The sequence below is a fragment of the Pleuronectes platessa genome, chromosome 20, assembly GCF_947347685.1.
Source record: "Pleuronectes platessa chromosome 20, fPlePla1.1, whole genome shotgun sequence".
NCBI classification, from domain to species: Eukaryota; Metazoa; Chordata; class Actinopteri; order Pleuronectiformes; family Pleuronectidae; genus Pleuronectes; species Pleuronectes platessa.
This window is the reverse complement of record NC_070645.1, coordinates 7,119,668-7,144,685: the sequence shown is the minus strand read 5'-3', so window position 1 is coordinate 7,144,685 and position 25,018 is coordinate 7,119,668. Positions and strand designations below refer to the sequence as shown.

General features: G+C 43.3%; 1 protein-coding gene across 1 annotated transcript in view; it reads right to left on the bottom strand.

Annotated features, from left to right (window-relative positions):
• Window positions 1-25,018, bottom strand: part of adarb2 (adenosine deaminase RNA specific B2 (inactive)) — a 178,766-nt gene that overhangs the window by 57,635 nt on the left and 96,113 nt on the right. Inside the window, exons 2-3 of the mRNA XM_053413064.1 lie at window positions 10,224-10,310; window positions 8,406-9,358 (exon numbers count right to left, since the gene is read on the bottom strand). Coding sequence (XP_053269039.1) covers window positions 8,406-9,358; window positions 10,224-10,310 — 1,040 coding nt within the window. The remainder of the gene's footprint in view (window positions 1-8,405; window positions 9,359-10,223; window positions 10,311-25,018) is intronic.

The window sequence follows — 25,018 nt, the reverse complement described above, 5'->3', positions numbered from 1 at the left end:
AAATTACTATTGAACACTAACTGGCAAATTGTAATGAGATACTTTATGAATGCACACTAGGAATCCCTGTTTGGTCTCATTTACAGAGGTCAGATAGCAGGACCCGGTGATGCTCCGTCCAACATAAGAACATAACATCATTATTAATACTTAGGTCTTATCAGCTCCACCATAGAGTTATGTTTTCACCTCTATCTGTTGGTGGTGTTATGCAAACCTTAAGGGTGATGCCCATAACTGTTAATTCCTCGTACACACAGGTCTCTCTCTCTTTCTTACATTAAACCTGATACGGCCTTTCTGCAGAACCTGGATCTGGACCATGGGCTATATATCAAGATGGACGACACATCTCCACTTCCTCCAACGATCCAGGAATAAAGCCAGCGTTGGTATCTTCCATCTGTGTAGTAGCGATTGGGGGATAGAGCCACGGTAGCCAGGTTCGATGATGCAAGCTCAACTAATCATGAGTCAGTCTCAGCTGTCAATCATGATGTTCACCCCATTTTTAGAGTAAATAACAAAATAAAATTGTCATCAAAAACATAATGGAAAGGAAGCATTAACATACAAGTATGATAAGAACTAACTAAAGTGACAGAAAGCAGTTCTGAGAATTATTTTTTAATTCAGGCGCAAGTCCCGTCAACTAACACGGAGACTTACCAAACTTTTTTATCAATTTCCTTAACATTGGGAGATGATTGTGAGTATTTCTTTCTACAATTCCATGGATTTCTCAGAGAATAATACACGGACATATTGACTATTGAATCTTTTTCTAATCTGCTTATTATTTTGAATTATATTGTATTCACCAACAACTAGGTCGAGTAGATGGTGACATAATAGGGCTCAGTACTAATTTACTGTCTCCTTTAACATGGCTGAATCGATCAGATTAAGGGCCTAAATGCTGATTCATCCTTTGTATCTGATATATCATATCAGTTTTTGCTTTGTGTTTTTTGTTGTCTATACCATAGGTCTTCAACAGGGGGTCCGCGGAGGTACTGCAGGGGGGTCGCGAAATGTTTGGTTGATTAGACAATTTTTAAATTTTTTTATCATTTTTGATTTATTTTCTAACCAATTTTTTTTCCGAAAATTTAAATGTCTTTAAATACACATTAACAGGCATCCAACATATTGAGAGGCTGATTTGACCCTCTGCCTGACAACCTCCATACGTCCAAGGTTAGATAAGTTATGAGCTACCCATCAGGGTCCGACATTTCACTAATGTGGGAGTATGTGTGCCATCCACAAATGGCTTGAGGATTCACTGTCTCTTCTACATGTATGTCTAAAATAAAAACATGAATCTGTGAATTACTTTAATAGCTCAGTGTTGTATGCAAGATTTATGTTTATAAATGGCAGTGACATGGCCACCCTGTGCCGTGCACATGTTTAAATTAAAAACATGAATATATGAACCTGTGTTATATTTGAATAGCTTAATATTGAATGCACAATAACAGGGTAGCTATGTTTATATATGGCACTATGCCCAGTTTAATATAAATCACATTTTTATTCAATATATAAAGTAGGAGGTCCCTTCTCCATCTCTCCACTAGTTTGGGGGTCCTTGGTCTGAAAAACGTTGAAGACCCCTGGTCTATACCATTAACCTGTGTGGATACAGAGACATAGGAGATAACACCTCTCCTATCTATTATACTAACAAGTTTAAAAATGGCTCATCTAAACTGAGACAAGCAGACTGATAATCGATTGTATTTATTTCATATAAGGATTTTCAGGTTCTTGCTCACTCACACAAAATACTAAAAAAACTTCAGGATGTAAGTTTTCAAACACCTTTGATTCAAGCTAGTCCTTTGTACGGATCAGTCTGATCTGTTTTGATATGTAAGAAAGCCGATATTTATTATGGATAAACTTATCATTGTCTCTTGGTCAAAGGATGCTTCTCCAGCTTTGGGTTTGTTGATTAGGAAAAGCTCCACATTGGTCTGTTGAGAGAATCTGTGTTTGCTCTGAGTAAAGAGCAGCAGGATCAAGACGTATGGACTAAACCAAACCTGCCTCCCCACTCAGGATGGTAAAATAAGATCCTGAGAATTATGTTGTATATCATTTACCTACAAGGCTGTGTGTGCTCTGTAAGTCCTGCTGAGATCGGCTCTTCTACCTCTTACTGTTCAAACTGGACATCCAGTCTGGAAAAAGAAAAGTGGAATTTTTTGATAGAATTTCTCCCTTTTACAGGCAATTGCATTTTGATGAGTAAATTAAATGATAAAAAAGCTGACTGTAAATATTGATGATGACCAAGTTTTCTGTTCACACATTAAATATAGATATCATGGTGGAGCGAGCGATGTTTGCGGCGGCCCCTGCTGACACTATTTATTTATTCATTAGTATTTATGATTATGCTGTAATGTCAATTTTTTTACATCCTTTAACATCTTGTCTCATTTTCTAAATTTCTATTTGCCATGTGTTTTTTCTTATGTACCTACATTAAAATGACAATTAAAGGAAGCTCTCATTTAAAAAATACATTAACCTGGAGAAAGGCTGAATGGTGAGTCACAGTATACAGAATAAACTGTACATCTGTAGCAGGTATTTTCTATCAATTTATTTCCATTCAGTATCTTGTACGCATGTGGAATGTGGAAGACTGGGATCAAACCTGCTTAGAGGACGACTGGCTCTCCCACCTGATCCACGGGCGACCAAAGAACTGATTCTTTGTGCATCTGAGGAGCCTCTCCTGTGTTCCATTGTCAGCGTGCATGAGGTGGGACTTGATTCCTGCTCCATGAGCTTGATACTACTCTGTGAAAAGCTGCACTGAAAATTGTGAGGCTGCTCAAAACTGTTCCCTTTATAAACCAGAGGAATAAAAACAGAGCTGGGCCCTTTTTATCAATATTTTTTTTTTTCATTTTGTGTTAGATTTTGATGATTAAGTATCTGTTGATACAACTACTTGCTGATTACTTCAGAAAACAACACATTTGCAGACAGGCTGTTAACAAGCTGATTCTTTAAAAACAAACAACCACACATTTCCTCTCGCCTGAGTAAACACTCGACAACTTGACATTCTATTTGACTGGGTGAGTAGAAAGTGATAAATGCAGATGTTTTATCGGGGCGGTTTACACGGCGCCCCCAGCTGTACGGTGATAGTCACTGTTGATCCTGTTGCAGTAGCTGTCACCATGTGTGAATGTGTCGCCATCACTGTCCACATGCTGAGGCAGTAACACGTCTGCAGGGTCTCTGACGCTGTTAATCAACTCCTCTCTAATGTGTCATTCACACCCTCTCTCTCTCTCTCTCTCTCTCTCTCTCCCCCTCTTGGTGGATTTCTATCTCAGACCCGGTTGTCGCTAATTTGTTGTGGCAATATTAATTAATGATCAGCCTGTCACAGCTGTTTATATTGAGACAGATTAGAAGTGGGAGAGATTAGACAAAGAAAACAATCTGCGAGCGGCGCGGTGGCTGACAGGGGTCACCTTCACGTGTCTGAAATCATATTCAATTTGCCGCGGCGGAGGCTGGGGAATTACTCCACTTGACCAGCCCGTATCCTCCTCTATCTGCGATGCTTCACTTTGAGAGATAACTAAATCAATTCACGCTGAGCCGCAGACAAGTGCAGGACAACGTGCGGTTGCATTTGATATCAGCGGACATGATGAACGTTTGAAATATTAAGTTTGTACCTTTATGTGACCAAAAAAAAAGAAATAAGAGAAGCAGATATGCTTAAATTTTCATGCGCTCCCTCCTCCATTAATCCTAATTTCCATTCAGCTCCGCCATCAATCACATTTCCCTATTCAAATGGAGCTTAATACGAGGTGGCAGAGCGCGGCGTCCTGACCACTGACCTCTGTACTGTCCTTCCTCACGGGCCCACCGACGCCTCCACACCAAGTCTCCGGGCTCAGTTGACTTGGCAACACCGCGGAGTGTTGAGACGGCGACGGGAGATTAAGTGGCCAATCAAGGCCTGAGCGGTGGGGTAATCATTCCACTTGGTAAAAAGGGTGCCTGGCTTACTCTGGCACTTTCTCACATCACTGTGCAGGCTTTAATAGGGCAGGATGTTTCCAGTGACTAGAGAGCTGTGGATTGGATTTAACAACAGTTTCCTACCGGCTGATTACTAATAGGGACTGAGGGCTCTAGTCTAACAATCTGAGCTCATGGTCTAGAGTGCATTTAGGTCATGTCCGAATCCACTTTGTTAGTTTAACATGGGGGAAAATCAAGGTTCCTGTGTGCTTCACTATACAGGTGTGGTTTACTTTGTTGACAATGCTCCTTAGAGTAAACTTGAAATAAAGAGTGACGTACTTCTCTTAGTACAAACTGCAGCTGCCTTCCACTGCCTCTACACATCAACGAGCCAACAAAGTACCTAACCACAACTCATTTTAAGACCAACAGGGTAATGGGCACTCTAATGTACGCACACAACTTTGCACGTAAACATATTTAAAAAACAGGGATACTTGAATTGAGAATAAGAATTAGATGAACACAATTAGTGAGAGACTGAAAAAGTTGTGGTGCATAAAGTCTTTAGCACGAAGCTGTGAAGGCCATATTTTTCAATTATTAATAAGGTAATGCATTATCTTTAGCACCCCTCTTCACCCCTCATCACCCTTCACTGAACTACCATAAACTGTAGATGTGCTATTGAGCCAGGCAGTCCACTCCCAGACACACTGAGAGAGCTGCTCAATGTGGATGATTGTGGTTGTACTGAGCATCTCTCAGGGACGTATAAGTGGAAGTCAATGTGAGGCAAGGCACCTCTGCAGAAACGTATTCTCACTTTATTTCCCCGGATAAATAAAGGTTAAAGGAAGAAATACAAAATTAAAGTCCTTGCTGGAAGATAAATAGCTCTTTAATGTCAAGCAGACTGTGGACCAGTACCTCCTCTCTTGGAGTGATTGTTAAAGTCGATTCCCACAGAGTAGAGGAGGGACACAGGAGGGAATAGGCGATATCACTGCAGGGAGTTATACAGCAGGCGTCAATGTGTACTTGTCAGTCTGCTCGTATTAGTTCTTAGTATGTATGTGAAACCAGGAAGCTCTGAGAGGAATACAGCAAAATGTTTGAATATTTCATTGGTGGGACGGGGTATAGTTCAGCTCAACACAAGCGTGTCGAGCTAATACTGCTCCTCATCCTCACATTCCACTCTGCTGAGTTCACACAATATCCTCAACTAGAAATATCAAACTGCAGTTGTATGCCTCCGCCAACCAGTGCAGTTTCCGTCTCCATAATTTTTTTTTTCCAGATTCATATGGATTCACTGCGACCTTTGACCTGTGGCCACTGAAATCTAATCAGCTAATCTTTGAGTCCAAGAGAACATGTTGAGTTTATCACCAACTGGCAAATATTCACATTTCTGGTACTAGACGACTTTTGGATATTTCTGAATAAAAATGGCTGAAACCGATAAATTGACTCTCAAACTGTCGCCGCCTCATCCTGAGAGTAGTGGTTGATTTCTGGTTGTCTTCGGGAAGTGCAGTGTTTAATCAGGGGTCAATAGGGGCCCAAGAACACATTTTTGCGCCGAGACCCCCCTCTCCAAGGAGGAGGCTCCAACCAAATCTCTATCACTGTATTTGAGCGTGAAATCATTTTCTTCTTCTCTATGTCCCTGAATTCATTTTAAAAGTCGGAGTAGAAGTGTTGTCTTAACCCTTTGCTTTACCTCTGACCCTGAGATATACATCAGCTGCTGGCTATCCTTGTGGGTCTCTGTCAAAGTAAACCCATCAATCACCAGGTTGTGCATTTAACTTCTACAACACCACAGGGAATCATTTTAATGACCCAGGGTGTCTATAGCTAGCAGGAAGGTTTGTTTTGTGTACATAGAGACAGCTCATAGGTACAGTACAACATATACAACTAATGAGGGGCTTTCAGCAAACATGTAGTTGATGTCCTGTAAACGTGTCAACCTCAAGTGTTTTCCAGAGCTTGAGGTCATATCCATTTTTATTCTGTCACCTCTGAGGTTGTCACTAATACTTACTAATAATAACGATATTCATAACTTGCAATACCACTGATATTAGCCCGGCAGTTGAAAGAACAGCTTTAGACATATAACCTGCCCACTTTTCCTTTCCTGTTTTTTTCAAATCATATCAACATCAGTGCGTAAAATTCAACATAAACCAATAAAAACTAAGTATAGTGTCATTTCTTAAAGAAATGGTTCGTGCTAGATTCTGCCTGGGCCCATTAACATCTTCTCAATGAGCCTTAATCCTGCTACAGGTATGGAGCCAGAGGAAATTCAATTCTAGGCGGAAAGAAATGGAGCTGGCACACACGCAGTGCGTTGGCTCACCTCCATAATGTTTTTTACGAGTCACATCTGCAGCGTAGTCAACCGCTGCCCATGCAATTAGTGCTTGGCAAGAGGATTGAACATAGAGAGAGCGTATGTGAGCTGGAAGGTTTCACATCGCCACGACACAGCAGCTGAGACGTGCAACACGTTCTGCCCACAAACACACGTCTGGTCACGCCGGTATACATAGTGTATACTCGCCTTCGTCCTCTTATAGATGAAAATAAAAACGCCTCTCGAGCCTGGCAGATGGCGCGGCTGACTTTCAAGAAATTCCACAAGCGAGTGCTTTCTGGAACTAAACGAGTGCGGCAAATCCTCTTAAAATCCTCTTAGACACCGTGGCAGCGGGGAGAAAGAGAAAAAGTTTTCTCCCGGGCAAACATGTGCAGGTTTGTTGGGTTGATGTCGTGCTCTGGGGGAAGGACACAGTAGACAGTTTATTTCTCCGAGGCTGGGAGAGAATATTAATGCGACATGTACCCTACAGGACGCACAGCGCGACAAGATGGTGACGGGAAGCTTCAAGGAAAGACTTTGGGGAGAGGATGGGAACGGCTTAATTTTTGGGATATAAGACTTCAAGAGCGTGGTGCTTTACACATTATTCTGTGTTGCATTAGTACAGCAGAGGCAAACTACTTTAGCTTCACAGTCAGCTGTGCCTCTCATTAACCAGCCCCTGGTTACACTTAACAAAAATGCACTATAAATGACCATATTATGTCAAAATAAACCTTTGATGCGCTGCAGATTTTATTGTGTTGATTATGACACTACACTACACTACTACACCATCGGATGTAGTAAAGACGTACGCCAAAACTTAAAACCGATCTGTGAAAATGCTGGCAAACACAAACATGTCCGTCTTTATCCTCATACTAATTCAGATATTTTCGAGCGGAACAGGAAGGAGTACGATCACGAGAGAGAAAAAGATGAGCCGTGCTGTCCTCTCACCTCCCCCCCCCCCCCCCCCCAAGCTTTTCTTCCTGTCAATGCATATTGATATATATTGCTGGTCGACAGCTGTACACTACTTTTCACAATGCAACGTGGAAAGAATGAGTCTATAAAAACTTTGGGTCAGCACTACAAAATGGCAAAATTCACAATATAGTGATTAGTGAGTGATTGCGGACACAGCCCTGCTGGGATATAAAGTTTGTCTCAACGCAAACAATTGTCAACAACTAAAACCGGCGTGACTATCTACTCTGTGCAGGTTTTTGCATTCAATGAGTTTCTGCAGCTGAAATGAAGTTTTGAACTGGCTGTCAACAAGTGCCAGCCAGACCAGCCGCTGTGTCTTTAGGCTTTCCAATTTTCCTCAAGTTTCCCAAAAATGAGTTTCCTCGCTCTGATTGCTATTTACATAGTTGGTTAAATGAGCATGGGATTGGGCGGTTTGTTTGTCAGCGCGCTCTTTGCTTCCCTATCTCCTTTGGGCAACAGATCGAATTAATGTTTGCAGACACTGTGATGCCACACATGAGGAAACAGCAGTTTTTTTTGCAAAATTACAAAACTCTGCCAATTACAGGTCTGCAAACACACAAGACGTCGGGAGGAAGCAATCTCATTAGGGTTGTGGTGCAGGTTTCTGTTATGTTAGAAGCACAAGGACAATGATTGGCTTAATTTACATGCTTTTCAATTAAAATAGAGCAACAAACAGTTCACCCAAAACTCTGGCTTTGCATAGCACAGAACACAACTGCTCCCACACTCACATCTGGGATTTGGATTTTCACTACATGTGCTATTTTTGACAGGCTAAATGTCAGCTTGTGTTCACATGTCTTTATCAGCACTGTCACCATCTCTCCTTCCATCCCCACTCCGTTTATCTCCTATGTCCTTTTCTCCTTAATTACTTGTTGGAAGGTGTTTGGCTTTTCCCTGCACGCCTGCTGTTTTGATCATTACAGGCCCCTGTAGGAAGTGAAGTGGCTGCCAAAGAAGCTTAGCAGAGGACAGGCGCAGGCGATGTGTCTGTACTCACCTGGGGTAAATGAGGACAAGTCTTCCTGCTGGCTTTGAGGCCTGTTCTCCCCTCAGGGGCCGTCCTGATGTTGAAGAGGGCCTGAAGAGCACACTGGGCAGCCTGGGTCTTGGCCAGCTTCTTGCTGCGACCGCAGCCCTCAAATATCCGCCCGTCCACGCGAACCGCCATCACAAAGCTATGCAGCCGTCGGCCTTCGGCTCGCTCCGAAAGGCAGGCGTAGCGAAGACCCGGCCGGAGCTCATTTAACAAAGCCACAGGACTCTTGGGGGCCTCAGGCTCTGGGACAATCCCGCCCAGCCTCTGCTGCGCCTGCACCATCAGGTCCAAGGTGTGGCGAAGCAACCGTCCATGTCTCAGAAGCTCGCTTGATAGCAGCTCGCTCTCAGCGTCTGAGTTGCAGAGCGAGAGGCCATCAGAGCAAGGCGAGGACTCAAATTCCTTGAAGAGTGTGTCAGGGATGTCTGCCTGGTCTGAAGTGAAGTCGGCCGAAGGGTTGGAGATGTTTCCCATGGCGAGGTGAGCCTGAGGAGCGTTGGGGAACTGAATGAAGGACTTGAGGGCCAACTCGGCAGCCCTCATCTTCGCTTTCTTCTTGGTGGGGCCCGTGCCCTCGAAGGTCAGCCCGTTCACCTCCACAGCGATGGAGAAGACCGGAGCGTGCACGGGGCCTGTCTGCGACACCATGCGGTACTGCAGGCCCGGCCGCAGCTCATTCAGCTGCACCAGAGCGTTCTTTGGAGCCTCAGACCAGGACAGTTTCTTATAGATGAGACGGAGGTGACAAAAGTGGCCATTGTTGTCTTCCTCCAGCGGACGTTTCCTCTTCAGACCAGAGCCGCCACTTCTCGTGGAGTCGGAGCAGAAGAGCGACTGGCATTCTGCAGATCCCGCGGTGCGATCCTCTAAGTTACCGATGTTACGGTTCTCTTTTACCTCTGCACTGCTGGTACCTGCAATGAAAACAGCAAAACGAGTATCATTTACTGTGATACAAAAAGAACCTCGAAACACAATGAGGAAGAAAAGCATGCGACAATCACATTTATCCCGTCTGAACAAAATGAATGAAGTAAAATCTCTCAAGGCAGATTGAGCCACTTGACACACAAGGAAATAGTAATGAACAAATTTACAATCATGATTCCAGCCCACTTCATACCACAGGGCTCTATCACATTTAAGTGTTTTTAAAATACAAATACAAATCCCCCTAAAAATGGCGATGTTATCCGCCAAATTGTTCTGTAATCTGCCTACAAATTGGTTTCTGTTTCACGGGTGGGAAACATTGGTCCCCCCCCGGCCAACGGCAACGCATCAATCCTATTTGTAATGGGGGAAGGGGGGATGGCGTGGAGTGGCAGCCATTCTGATAAAATTAGAGAAATGTCTCTGGCCCGCTTTATTTCACACTTGCATCTAAAGTCTGAACAGCTGTGATACGCTCGTCAAACCCAGTTACAGGGAAGTGGTGACGTGTTACATTTCTGGTGGGATAAAGGAATGCTGGGATCAAGTTGTGGTATTCACTGGTGGGCTGATGGCAGCGCTGAGTGATCTACGTGCGGGCGTGCATTTACTTATCTATTTCTAATTTATCACAAACACTCAAATGTAATATTTAATAGCTCACTTTTGTAAGATAACACAGATTTTAGCGCACATGCTGACACCCGGGCACAATCAAAAAACCCATTTCCCAAAATAATGAATTATGTGGGTGACAGGCAGATCATTTGCATATTAGGCCGACCACCGAGAGAGTTAGCGCAGCGTGCCAACAGAGAGAGAGAGAGAAAAGATGCAGCAGCTTACTTAAACTGTCCTCGTCCTCTGTGCTGCTGGTCCCAGGGCTTATGTACTTGAAGGGAGCGATCAATGCCGACAGCGTACTGACTTTCTCTGGAGGAGAGACAAGAGACACGCAGAGTCAACAGGAGGGCAGCGGCGGAGATGTTCTGATGGTTTTATCGATTCAAAGCCGCAGATCAGCGTCGGCCCAACACGGAGACAGAGACGGAGCTTAAGTGAGCAGGGGTATGCACACAAGGCGGCTCCTGTCCCCCGCACATAAATCATACACGCCCCACACAAGGCAGCAAACGAACACACACAGACACACACAGACACACACTTGCACACACACACCTACATACACAACCAAACACACACACACACACCCCCTGGATCCTTCTGCATATGGAAAATCTAAAAAAAGAAAGAAATATAAAACATAAAGTGAACTCATATTGTCGTCTTTGTAAAGGAAGTTTTCTGGAAGCTGGTGAAAGGAGAACTCAGACAGCAGCTGATGTCTTATACAGAAGAGTTTACAGAGTTACAGAGCAACATGAGCAACTGTCATACCCCCACGTCTGAAGATGTCTCCCACAGCATCCCAGTATATCTCCTTCACCCTGCATCACAAATTCTAACAGCACATCCATGAAAAGCCTGAATTGGTTTTAAGTTACATGTAAACTCATGCTCCACTTCTGATTCAGTCTTAACAGCATAGTCAAAATCACGAGTGACCCTAGAATGTCCCCCTTAGGCCGTCTGTTCCGCTTCATTGGTCGACAAGTTTCATTCACAAGGAGTACAAATAGTAATTTTCACATATCAGAACAGCTTTGTCTTATGTTATAATAGTTTCTTATGTAAAGTTGTCCTTAACTAATACATGTTAGATGAAAGAGTATTTTATACTCCAGCTGGTGATTCTTCCCTGTCAGGTGTTATAACTGATGATGACACTGGACAGAGAGCTGCATTAAGACCCTGAGGAAAGTATCTATCTAGTCTGATCTATAAGTTCATCTGCCAATAAGGTGACGGATTGTAGAAGAAAGGTCTTAGCAAATTGGCAGCCATGACGTTGATGATGAAGATGATATGCTGGACAGAGTACTCATTATCTCCGACAATGGAGGTTTATGTTTTCATCCCTGTCCAGTGTTTGCAATTTACTTTAGCAAACAACAATCTGGACCTAGTGAACTTAAATATGGTTTTGTAAGGCGGCTGTTTGTCCCTGGCAGAGATATGCAACCTACTGAGTGCCCTCATAACTTTAGATAATGTAGCCTTAGCTGTGTATTTGACCTTTGTCAATTTCTGTTTCATATCTAAGTGGTAAAGGCTTCACTATGTTACACAACAGACTGTCTGCTTATGAATAACACGTCTAGACAACTCACCAATATCGTTCGTACATAAGCGAAATTTCCCAAACTGTTTGCACCTCCTCATGAAAACTACTGCCAGGGCGCTAGAGATTTAACTATTTACTTTTAATATCATTTGTTTTTAATTGAACTACAAGACAATTAAAGCTCACATGAAATGATATTGGACATGTAAAGGTATTTCACGGTATTCCTTTGTCTGGCTCCTTCTCATCTAGACATTGTAAATCCTCCACACGGACCCAACAGTTGTGGTGGAAAACTTCCTCTCTTCATCAGCGCTAACCTGTCGACAGCAGCTCTCACTCGCTCCTCCCTGGGGTCCGCTGCTGTCCAGGTGCGCGTGCTGTTTACAGTGTGAAGGGCTATTAGGGCCGTTGCCTGATCTGGCGCTCGCCATGCAGCGCTGAGCAGAATTGACGGACCAGTCTGCCTCCTTAATTACAGCCCCTCTCTTTCCCCAACATCAGTTGATGATCAATAAGAAGAGAAAGGTGAGGGAGGGGGGGAGAGAGGTAAGGGGAGGTGATGAAGTAGGAAACAAGCGAGAGGAGGAAATGGAGTTTGTGTGTGGAGGGTAAGAAGGTGAGGCTGAGGTGAAGACTCCCTCTACCCTCCACCGTCCTGCAGACGCATTAAGGCCTGTAATGGCGACACATTAGAGTGCCATAAAGACGTTTTGATAACGACGAAAGGTTGAGAATGAGCTTAGCCCCCCTGGTGTTCTCTCTCACTCTTCACTAGAGGGCCTCAATGAGTCACTAACTCGTATGGTTTCACTCTAAACACAGAGACTGGAGCTGCACTGGTCCTATTGGGCCAAAATCATTTGCATTCTGACCTAATTACGGACTGAAGCCCATCACAAGCAGCAATTTGGCCCGACATGACTCCCCTGGCCAACAGGGTCATTACCCAGGCCATTTTCAAATCAGTCTATATTGTTTTAGAGCCTATTTACAGTAAAAACATGGCTGGCTGGTGTGTTGACCAAAGTGGCCGAATTAGGAGCGGTTAAGTGTCGGCTGGCGCAGCGTATTCCAACTCTTTCTTGTATTTCTACACAAATTACATTTTCTCTTTTTGTGTGGAGAAAAGACAAACATTCACATTAGGATGAAATTACACAGCGAGGTCAGCAATTAACCCGCAGGAGCCTGAGCCTTTACACTGGGGACCGAAATACCTGTAAAGTATCTCTGATAATCCTGTTTTGCCAAAAGGGTCTGAACCACCCACTCGCCAGCTACTGCCAAGTCAAAAGGCCCGGTGGGCACTGAGATACCAGCGCCTGGTGTAAACACATGCACACAGTGTGTATACACGTGAACATGTCATGAGTTTTAAAAGCAGCTGCTACAGCATAAACTAATTTATTCCGTGTGGAAAATAAGCCAAAGCTGTGAACATTCAGATCGACAGGCTGCAACACCAAAGCAGAGGCCAGCATGTTTATATCTTATTCATTTGAATGAATATATTCTAGTAATTTAGATCATGACCATTTCTACATTTGGTTGTCAAATATGAGCAGTGATGATTTATTGTTTGGGCTGTGGGTATTAACCTTCAACATTATGGATGACATGCTCCCCATAAGTGAAGCCAAAGTGTCTCGCTCGCCTCCTAGTGGTTGGCTGCAGTGTAGGTAAGATTTATTGCCTCCTCCATGTTAGTTGATGAAAGACATTCAAAGTTCACGTAAACATTTTTTTTCTCTGGGATGGTTTCTGTCATTTTCAATAGTTGTTATCACACTGTTCATTCTATAGTTAGTTTGGTTTTAAAAATTATCCGATGCTCTACTGCCCAGACTCTTCAATGGCAGCATTTGTATCTGGGAATATTCTGACTTAATTTCTGGACATTTGGAGCAAGTGGAGACGTGTCGTCCATTTCTATATACAGTCAACCCAAAGGTGGTTTGTTAAGTTGTTATAAATGTATTTATTAGATCCTATATAATACAGCTGCAATGGAAAGTTATTTTCAAAGGGCCTTCAGGAGGTTGCATAGATGAGATTACAAACAAAATCAATGCAAAAATGTGAATAGATGCGAATTAGCTTCACCCGCTGGAGTTGAAATATCGACTTGAACTAGAGCAAAATATTTGCGTTACGCAATGTCTGAAAAGCGTGGAATCCAAACCTATCGGAAATTAATGTGAAAATGATCGCTGCTGAATGTGTATGATACAACCAGCCTTATGATGATTTATATCGAGACTGGGTGAAGAAGGAGAGGGCTTGGCAGGAAGTGAGCCAGGATGTTGGGCTACCTGGTTTTGAATATGTATCTGTTCCACATTTTTGTTCGTCACAAAAAAACTGACCACAAAAAAAAAAGAAACAGTCACCAGAGTTCTTGTGCCACTGACCATCAGTCGTACAAACTGACATCACGATCTCAGAAACACCAGCGACATAAAGAGGAAACAAATCCTCTCTACTATCCTCAGTGTTTGCTGATGTGTTGGACTCATCACTGGGTGGAGTAAAAACCCGAATTGGCTCCTATTCTGTATTCAGAGGATATTTATTCAGGTGACTAAGTTCACAGACAGTCGGCCAGTCAATAGAGCTTTTCTCTAAAGAGCTCTTCGGGTCCGTTTAATTTCAAAAACAATTCTTCTCCCTTTCAATGGACCACGGTTCATTTCAAATGTCTCAGGAAGCAGCTATTGAGTAGAAAATATCATGTTTTCAATAACACTGATGCTGAATCAACTGCGCAGTGGTAAGCAATGCAGCTTAGAGGTCATCCTCCAAATGCCACCTCTGATCGTTTTCTGACAGGTTTATGAAGCGCCGACACAAGCACACTTGGCTCTGATTTATGACTGAGCCGTGTGTAACATCAGAGGAAGTGTTTGTTGGTGTATTTCAGTATGCGCTGTGATTGATTTTCCCACAGAGATACAGCATATTTTTCAGCCTTGTAAATTAAAATATGCTGCACAGAGCTCACGTAGAGCAGATTTATTTCAAAAATAAATGCTTTATTGTAGCAACAGTGTACATCTTTACAGAAGGATCCCTGATACTAAGTTCATCTAAAATATTCTTTCAATGGTTGATGAAAGGAAATATATTTCTTCCATACAGAGACTTTTCAAACGTAAACATCCTATGTGGAGTTTCAACAACATGCACACTTAAAAGTGTAATACACATTTTACATTTGTTTGGAAGATAGAGTAAAACCGGAGGAGAATGTATTGGACCAGACATTTTTTCTAATAATCGATACAATGAGAAGCATCTTCAGAAGGAGACTATGAGTCAAACATAGTGTTAGATGATGGTGTTTATATGAACTATAACATTGTACAAAATACTCCAATACAATTAATAGTCATGCACTGTATGTTAGCACAATGCACTCAGAGTATCCAAAGTAAAGTAAGGTACTAATGTGTGACTATTATGCTATTTTAAAACTAATTCTGATACATTATCATAATATTCTACAATTTCTAATTTAACAAGTTTTGTGGTCATTGTTTAAATATCCACGTTGCTGCTGCAGCTTACATATCCACAATCTAAGATAAAACCGCCAGTGGTCGAGTTGCATTGTGGGTAATGTAGGCACCAGGTTCTGACAAGGAAACAGCATTTGTGGATTTAAAGACACAATATCTCTGATTCTGCTGCATCAATTCTGATCCCTTCATTTTTATCTAATTGTCCAAAGTGACTCTGACATGTTTTGTTGATGACATTTTTGCTTTGTTCAGTTAACCTGGGTAGTCAGTCAGGTAGATTTGGCATTAATATTATCTTTATACAATCTTCCCTGCTCGGATGCAACCAGTTGTTAACAGAACTACTGTCATGGAGGAAGTCCATTTGTCCGCCAGACTGTTTGACCACCTTAACTCTTTCACACAACAATCCTGTGGCGTGTTGTCAAGAGACGGACATCCCTCTGACCTGAACGTCCTCTTGGTGCATGAAAGTAAGAGGTTGAGACGTGCTCTGCAATGAACGATGCGTTTCCAAATTTGCTGCCTTCCGTTCAGTAATGTCCTGGCAATGTCTTTTTTCATGACATCAGCATCACGTGAATCCTCACTTCAGAGCTGAATGGAAAACTCTTGTCTGTTGCAAAGTTCATCAAATGTGCCACCACAGTTACCTCACATGCCCTTCACGCTACCTGTCATCCATCCCTTCTCATTCACCAGCAGACGGGCTGGATGAGACAATGGGTGCCAATAGTTTCAGCTCACTACGTCTATCTCCCTGACTGCACCAGGACACGGTGAGAGAGAGAGAGAGAGAGAGAGAGAGAGAGAGAGAGAGAGAGAGAGATGGGGGGAGAAAGGAGAGAGAGACGCATTTGTTTCCACAGCACAAAGGCAGGGAGGCAGAGGAGAACCAGGTTAGATAGGGGGAGCCTCAGTCAGACGACCACACACTGATGTGACAACTCTGCTGATGGTGTCCATTCACAATGACTCTCTCTCTCTCTCTCTCTCTCTCTCTCTCTCTCTCTCTCTCTCTCTCTCTCTCCTTGTTTCCTATATCAGCTCTGAGGAAAGAGTAATGAGCCCAATCAGATTTCCCCACGGTTCAGCATAACGAATGGGTCAGATGAGCGACGGGAGACACTATTGAAACAGGCGCTGGGGGAAATCATTGACTCTCTCTCTCTCGCTCTCTCTCTCTATCTCTATCTCTCTCTTTGCAAACCAACTTCTCCCCCCCTCTCTCTCTCTCTCTCTCTCTCTCTCTCTCTACTTTTACTCATTTTTCTCTCAGTCTTCCTGCAAACCTTCAGATCGAAAACCACCGAGCCACTAAATGAAAGGCTGCATTGTTTCTGTGCACCTCACTCCTGTCACTTCTCTCCTGTGTTCTCGGAGCAAAGAGCTACAGTAAAACAGACCCCATGTTAGACCCCCCCTCAAAGTTGTGTCTTTATGTGAATACATAAGTCTAAGGCTGGAGATATGCTTTTAGTAATGTGTTCACCTATGACGGCTAGCCTCACACATCATGGGTCTGATTTGTGAACATCCTCGTGAATCAATGCTACTTGTATACAGGACGCAATATCCCTATGACGTTAACATTTAAGGCGACATATTAAACGTATATTCAGGTTTTTGTTATTTTAATTTGTGTTGAATGCTTTACTGTCCAGAAAACATCCCTTTTCTCATACAGTCCAATGCTGCAGCTCCTCTTTTCAGTCTCAAACACTTAGGCTCCCGTCTCTTTAAGGTCCGCCTCCAACATAAAAGCAGTCTGCTCTGATTGGCCAGCTGACTCACTCTGTTGCAGTTGGTCAACCACTTCCAGCGTGTGTAGAAATATCGGACCCTGCTCTCCGTAATGTAACACGACATCACAATGATAGGAAAGTATCAAGGGGTTTCAGGAGCTTCGGGATAAGTGTGACATCGACGAGGCATTGGGCTGCATTGATAGGAAAGTACAAGCGAGGAATGGGGGTAGAGAACGAGGAAAGACATCGAAAAGCCACGTTGGACCCGAGTCCACTGCTGCTGCAGGAGCACCAAGCTGGCCTTTCATTTTGACCTCAGGGCCACACCTGTTTTGACAGTGTTGATGCCATTATAGTGACAGACTCTGTCCAAAAACATCTGGACAGATTCAAACCCAAACACACAGACAAACACGATATGTGAAATGTGAAAACAATACCAGCCACGCTGCTAAAGGGAATTGAGAAGCACCCAATTTCAAGCCACTTAGCTGTGCAGGACTGTAACTGCACTGTAAAAGTAAAAAGTATTTTTGCTTTTAAATATCATCTCTGACGTCGCTGTCTAGTTTCGACGACAAAGATCCATCCAAAGCAAAAAAAATTGAACTCATGGAAAGTATCTGTAATGTGGGAAGACATGCCATTTAACTAATACATTTAGTTTAAGTCTATATTTCACTCAGCTCTCTGATGTTGGGCTCGATATATATTGACTGTTGTGTAAAAAACGAAGTGTCAGCTGGGGACACCTGTTCACATTGACAACCTTCAATGATGACTGACTACCACTGGATGTGTTTTTCTTTCTTAACCGTCTACACAAATGCATGAGTGTCTCTGCAGGACATTTACGTTTTAATCTGTCTGAGGCTGACATTAGTCTTGAAGTTGTGAGTACAGTTACACACTTACCGAAGCTACAGTGTGCATGTTCTGAAATAAGTCGAGTTATCCTTTAATAGAGGGCAGAGGGAGAAAAGGAGGGGTGGGATGTGTTAGCACAGACTGATGGATATTTAGCACCTGATTAGCAGCGGAGAGGACAAAGTAGCCCGGCCATCTGCTTTGCATTTGCACTTCTGGACATGAATGCCAAGGACAGAGTCATCGCTGTGGACACTGACCCTGCATGATGTGTGTATTTTCGTTAAAGTCATGCTACTTCATCACATACATTTTTTTTCAGAGAAATGTAGTAGATTCTTGCTTTTTCAGTTTATGGAAATGTAAGAATTGTGCAGATTGGACTGCAAATCCACATGATTACATCATCAACGTGGTATTCCTGTTGATGCCTTCAGGCAAATGTCTCACTTTGTGCTTATTCTTTTGAATTTATCGTTTTCATTTGGGGACTCAGGTTGGCAGGTTTCCCTTTTCATTTATTTTCTTTAATCATGTTGTGTGTGTGTGTGTGTGTGTTTGTCTGTGTGTGTGTGTGTGTGTTTGAGACACACTGGTTTTCTCCATAATCTCAAAGTTGTGTGCAAATATCTTATATATTTTAAGCCTCAGGGTTTTATGCCTTCGTCATAAAGTCAAATTCGTGGTTCGCAGGAGCTTTTTTTATATATAAATCATTTGACTTCTCTCTACTGTATTAATATTATTCTAAAGAAAATCCAAAATGTTGTCTATTTCAGTCTGTGTGAAAAAAGCTGGTTGTGATAAAACACAAAGTTGTGGCTGAGACAATAGACAATGTGGATGAAGCTGTGAATGAATCAACACATTCTAAAAGGAGGAGGATTCACACCCAACCAGGCAGCACAGCAGATCCATATGATCACCAGTTTCAACACAGACACAGAGATGATGAGTTGTATCGAGAATTAGGGTCACAATCTCCTCATGTGCTCTTAAGTTATGGCGTTTACTAATGATAATAATAATAACCTTTACACAACATTATGATGCCGCAGAGAAGTTGACCTTTGACCTTTTAGACCATATTCGACATGTGTGTGAATTTTGCCATAATCGGCTAATTAATAACCATATATATAACCAGGACTTCAACATTTAGACACATTTAGACACTTCACGAAACATACAGAGACATAAAAAACATAGACGTTAGTTCGGTTTAGCAAGACAACAGCTAGCCTCTTCCTGTCATTGTTTGTTTACGATAGGGATGGGCTTTCGATTAAATTGTCTTAATCGATCGTCGGGAGAATTAACGATCAATTTTCGATTAATCATTAATAATTTCATATTAAAAGTCGCTATTTATAGGCTATATTAAAATGCAGTGAAAATAGAAAAAACACAGCGTGTTTCCTCATTGAGATCTTTATGACAAGATGAACAACTCTTGTGGCAGTTAAACAGGATCCGTTCACTAGCTACACTTGAAAATATGCGCTGCTGTACTCTTAGGCCCCGATGAGAGAGCAGCAGCTAGCCGCTGAGAGCTAGCTGGATTTGACGGTGCTCGACCTCTAAGTCCGGTTGTTGTCACGCCCTCACTCCCGGAACCCCTCACCCAGACCCGGGTCTGTCCGGGTTCCCTTCCCGGTGGACTGAGGGTCCGTGTGCGAGATGAAGCCGAGCAGCGGAGGCTAGCTCCGGGCTTCTTCCTCCAGCTGCTAACATCCTCACTGTGCTGCGTTCCAGGCAACTCGGATATTCCGACCTCCTGCCACATAACGAAATCCCTTTTTTTCGTCGATGAAAAATATTGTCATCGACGAAATTCTTAATGATCAATAATCGATCGTTGATTAATTATGCCCATTCCTAGTTTACGATCTATCTTTTTAATCAGGCATTCAAACAAATAAGATGGAAATGGGTGAGCTCTGTAGGTGTTGGTAGGTGGTAACTTTGGATGGAGCCAAGCTAGTCAATTAATGCTATGCTAAAATAAAATAAGCAAACTAGGTGTAGCAATCTAGCGTACAAATACGAGAATGGTGTAAATCTTCTCAACTTGTCATTCACCTTATTTTCCACTATGTCATTGATCACAAAGTAGTCAAGATTCAGTCTCCTCGAACTTCACTAGATTTACGATATAGAAAACCTTCACCGTGTGTCTGATGAGCCTTGTTGTGACACATTCAGTTACAGCAGAAGCTTTGTACAGCTTTTCCTTTGGAGAACTCAATAATAAAGAAATCTCGATCCGCAAACAAAGGGCAGGTTTTGTCGTCGGTGGAAGAAGCCAAGAACATTTGTTGTTCTGGTTAATCTGACGACACTTGTGTTGCCAAGACAAATTGAAACTGAGCCTAAAAGCAGCAAAAATCTGATACAAAACAAATTAGTCACAGGGAGTGTTGTGTTACCTTTAATCAGAACTGTACGTGACAACCAGACATTAAAACATGAAGGGTCAATGTAGAGTATTATGATTATTCTGATTTCCCCTCTGTGAGCAACACAGCAGTCTATTCATTTATCTGCTATGAGTCAGATATTTCAATCTCTTCATAAATTTTTCTGTGTTCTGCTGCTGCAAATACTTCAGCCTCCAACACCATGTAACACCGTGAAAGATAAGATTCAACAGAGCCGTTTTTCAATTCATAGGCAGCGAGGGCAACTTCACTCTCTGAAACTGAAGTGGCCACAGATACAACAATGTATTCCACTGTGGAGAACAACTCCAGCGGAGAGTGAATTGCCTAATCATATTGTAGGATGCCACTTTCCCCCCCCACCCCTCTGTCTTTCTTCTCTTGCTCTTCCATTTTGACAGCGAGTACACCCTCCTGCTCCTGAGAGCCGACTCGCCACGGTTGAGTGTCACTGAGGAACTTGCTCAGAGTGTGTAACGGCGGGCGGATTGTCACCGAGGCCCGGGCCGGCGGTGCGATGCTGCATCGGCCCTTATGATCACACACCAGCTCCGCTTTGTCCTCCACGCAGCCTCCTAAGACCGCACACATCTCCTCGAGCACTCACCTCCTCAGAGACACGCTTCCTTTCACCGGGATAAGACTCCAGAATGCTGTCATGATAAAAGCTTTTTTATGTCATATCTCATGCCTGAACTGTATAAAAAATATGTTCTTTTGATATAACCAAAAATATAAATTTTTCACCGCGTTTTTTTTACTTTTGGTGTGTGCATCCTGCCCCTTGAATAGAGAGCATCTCGCCTTTGGACGACTTTGTGATTGACGGCGAAAGCTTTTAGTGAAAAAATTGCAGTTTCTGAATAATAGTAGATCAGAGAGCTGAAAAGGCCTTTTTGAGAAGAGTAAAGGCAAAGAAACACATGAGCCTTAAACTGAACTTACTCCCGGTTGAAATGTCGGTGCAGCCTGGTGATGGAGCAGGGATAGAAATGTGCAGAATGAATCCCTGACGCCGTTTTCATCCTTCACCCGAATACCTTGAGGCAATTAAATGCAAACATGCCTGCCTCTTTTTTTCACCCCAGCAAAGTTCTACACAGATCACGATCGCTACCTGATAAGTGGTGGATTTGATGCGTACCCGCTTCCCTCCTTAACAGAATACTAATGCAGGCTGTCATCCATGAGAATGACTCATTTACAAGCATGCAGCGGAAGCCGAGGACTCAAACCTGGATGAGGTTTGTCGCCTCGCTCGTTTGATAACAAGCACTCGAGTGTATTTACAAGGCAGAGCGAGTGAGATAAGTGCGCGGTGTAATGACACTAAGCAGGTCAGGGATGTGTCTGCGTCTCACTGAGTTGTTGCTCATCTCCCTCCCACATTTATCCCTCTATCTGTCAGCGAGAGACACTTGCTCGTGCAGCCCGATGCCGCACGGCTACGTCATCTGCTTCCATGCAAAGCACGAATGCCTCACGTTCTCAGGTTTGACTTGTGCCGCCTTTTTTACCGCTCTCTTGGCTTTCACTGCATGTGTGCGCTCTAGAGCTGGAATCCTGTCGTGCCATCGCTCTAAGAACAGAGGGAACATTGTGTCGCGGTATGGCCTGCCTCTGCAGTAAGTGCACAAGCACGCTGACACGGCACTCTGATGGTGAAAGTGACCCGGCTCAGGGTCTCCAATCTCGGAGTGTGGGGGAGTCAATAGGTAGGTGCGAGGTTAGAGACAAATTGGTGTGTGTGTGTGTGTGTGTGTGTGTGTGTGTGTGTGTGTGTGTGTGTGTGTGTGTTTGAGTGTGTGTGTGTGTGTGTGTTTTTGTGTGTGTGTCACAGTCCTGCAGATGCCAGCCCAGGCCCGGGCGACAGCCGTGAGGGGAAAGCAACACTCTGAGGAGAGGGGAGGTGTGAGGGAGACAAAATACTGAGAGGAGTGTGTGGATAGAGCTTATATGACACCATTTCTTTTTTTAAACCCCTTTTTCACTCTTTAAATCTCAATAAGCCGACTCACTTATCCCTCCCATCTCCTGTGTGATCACCTCTCACTGCGTCCACTCATTATTTCACCTACAAGTCCTGTCCTCTGCTCTAAACGGCCTCCGCTCTCTCCACTCATCAAACAAACCGGCGAGCCTCTGTGCGATCTCCCATCCAGCAGTGTGTTTATGCCTCACATTATGACACATAGAACCAGGCAGGGTGTTTGCACTACTTTGTTCAGCACAAATTGCTGCACCGATGGTCGCGGCAAAGCACAGATGGGACGTGGACAGTTTTTCATCGGCTGTTCCGTACGACAGAGCCCAACACATCTGGTATGCAGCGAGAAGCATCTTTGCACTAATTTGTTTGTCACTATATATTGAAGGGACGATCTGTCATCCTGCCATGCTTTGGTTGCGGCATGATGTTTGAAGAACATGGCTAGTCATAAGTTTCAGGCCGCCTGGCTGGTTGGCCGCCTGGGACTCGCTCGCACGAGCCATCTGATTGTTGGGGGGGGGGGGGGGGGGGGGGGGGGGGGAGGGAGGGAAGAGGTGTGAGGCAGGAGAGAATTTCACTTTAAAGCTGATACAGCACCCGGAAGGGAGATGATCCATTATCACTTGAGCTGGTTTTCCGCTGGTCAAAAAACCCAGTAACACCCACTAACATCTGCAATGGCAATGGAGACAACTGACATCCACTCCTGGGTCAAGGGATCATCAGTGATGGAGACATGACACAGAGGGAATGTGTTAATTTGGCAATGCAGCGAGGCGGGAGTGCGCCTCTGCATTTGTGACACAAAGCATGATGCACCAGGGGGAAACACACAGAAAGGAAAACTCCTCTTCTGGCAATTGAAAAGGAGTCTAGCGCAATTTTATATCAACTGTAAATATAAACATATGCTTGATGGCAACAGATATAACCCAAAAAATATAAACAAATTATTTTATTAATATAGCACCAATTGTTCCACTTAATGCATTGATAGTACAGTAAACTGGCTTTTCCTGTGAGGCTCACATACAAAATACTACTATATTTAATGCACTGAAGCAATTTGTGTAATTTTTGTATTTGAAAGCAAATCCAGGTTTTGAGGATGAGGCCTAACCAATGTATCTGGTCACATTAGCACGCTGGTTTTGATCAGAGAAGAGCAGACATGCTTTTGTTAGCCAAAACCGTGACAGGACTAACTTTCTCACAGTGAGGAAATAGATGCTGATCGCTTCATATTCGCCTAGGGGTGACTGCCGGTCCCTAACCCTGCAACGGAAGACAGACATAGGGCAAAAGCACATACAGTGCGAATTTTCGGCAGATCAATGCAGTATTAGATTATTATTATTCACGCATCGACATATAAAAAACGTTTTAGTGTTGTGTTTTGTTGACTTATAAAGGTTTTATCGAAACTAAAACAAAGAACATAAACGGTCACACGATATTCCCGCCAAATGTCCAAGGTATAACATTGTCAGGGATCCACAGGGAACATTTGACCCCCCCCCCCCCCCCCCTCATTCCCTCTACTGTTCATGTACTGCGTTAGTCCCCTACTTCAGATTCCTCACATGTTCCTCTGTGTGTTTCTTTCGGGGGCCTCCGATTTCCATACAACCCCAGAGTGAAAAAGATAATAAATGAAAGAAGAAGGTGATGAATGCAATCTGACAGCTCATAATATCCCCTTTCCCATTCTATGCTCTCCATTTGCTGTGATTCTAAGTCAATTAAAGAACTGTTTGATGTTGATGCATCCAGACTTGGAAATTAAGCCGCAGTCTGGTAGGTCCTTAATTGGTCTTCATGTCCCTATTTACACCAACAGACTCCTACAGGTCACATATATCCCTGAAGCGCTGGATGACACACACACTTCTGCTGGTTTATTTTTATCCAAAATGCAATAAAAACAGGGGGAAGTGGGGCTGGAGAAGTGGGGCTTCAGAGTGAAATGCGAATGGCTCGGTGCTCGCGCAGAAATCTATTTTTCAGTGAGAGAGAAAAACACTTTTATCTGACGACAAGCACTTTCCATGGCTACTTAAGAATGACATTAATGTTGCAGGGGGGGAGATGACGCTGTGGTAATACCTGCGGAAAAGGGACCCGGCAAATTCCAGACCACTCAATACTGTATCTCAGAAATATGAGTTTTACATTTATTCTAATGGGAAAAAGGCAAAAGCTTCTGCATCGTGCCTCAGGCTTGTGTTCCCTCACTGTTATTCTAAGTTACTTACAGATATTTTCCAATTTGCCTGAATCCATGTAGCGAAAGCTGAAAACTACATAAGTGGGGAGAGTAGGGAAATGTCATTTCCTGTAAATCAGTGGAGTGAATTTGTGTAGACTGAAATGGAAGGTGTTTGTATGGCACAGCCGGGATATACTGTGTCTCTGTGCAGGAGGGAAAGTTACTGGAATGAAAGAGAAAATGTAAAAATGTCTTATGGAGATAGATAATTCACAGTGATTCCTTTTAGAGGCAAAATCAATACAGCCACGTTTTTATTTGAATTTTTCGTTTTTGACAATCTCTGTCCACTTGAGTATTTTGTTGTATTGTTGTAAAATGCAGAATTTAACTGCACAAGAGCAGTTAGAAAAGTCAACAAGGTCGGGAAATCTATGAATTGATAAATAATCCACGTTGCTCTTCACTGATAACCTAGGTTAATCCAAGTTGTTTTCTTCGGGAAAAAGGGCATGTGATGAGAGGCTGACGAATCAGTCAAGGCTAGGTTGTGACCGTAAAGACCCAATAAGCAAACGGTTGTGAGTGTCAACGCAGCACCGGAGTTTCCGAACTTCTCAGTTTTAGCTGCTCTAAACCTCAGGAGTAGTGTGGACGCAACGTGGAATCCACAGTTT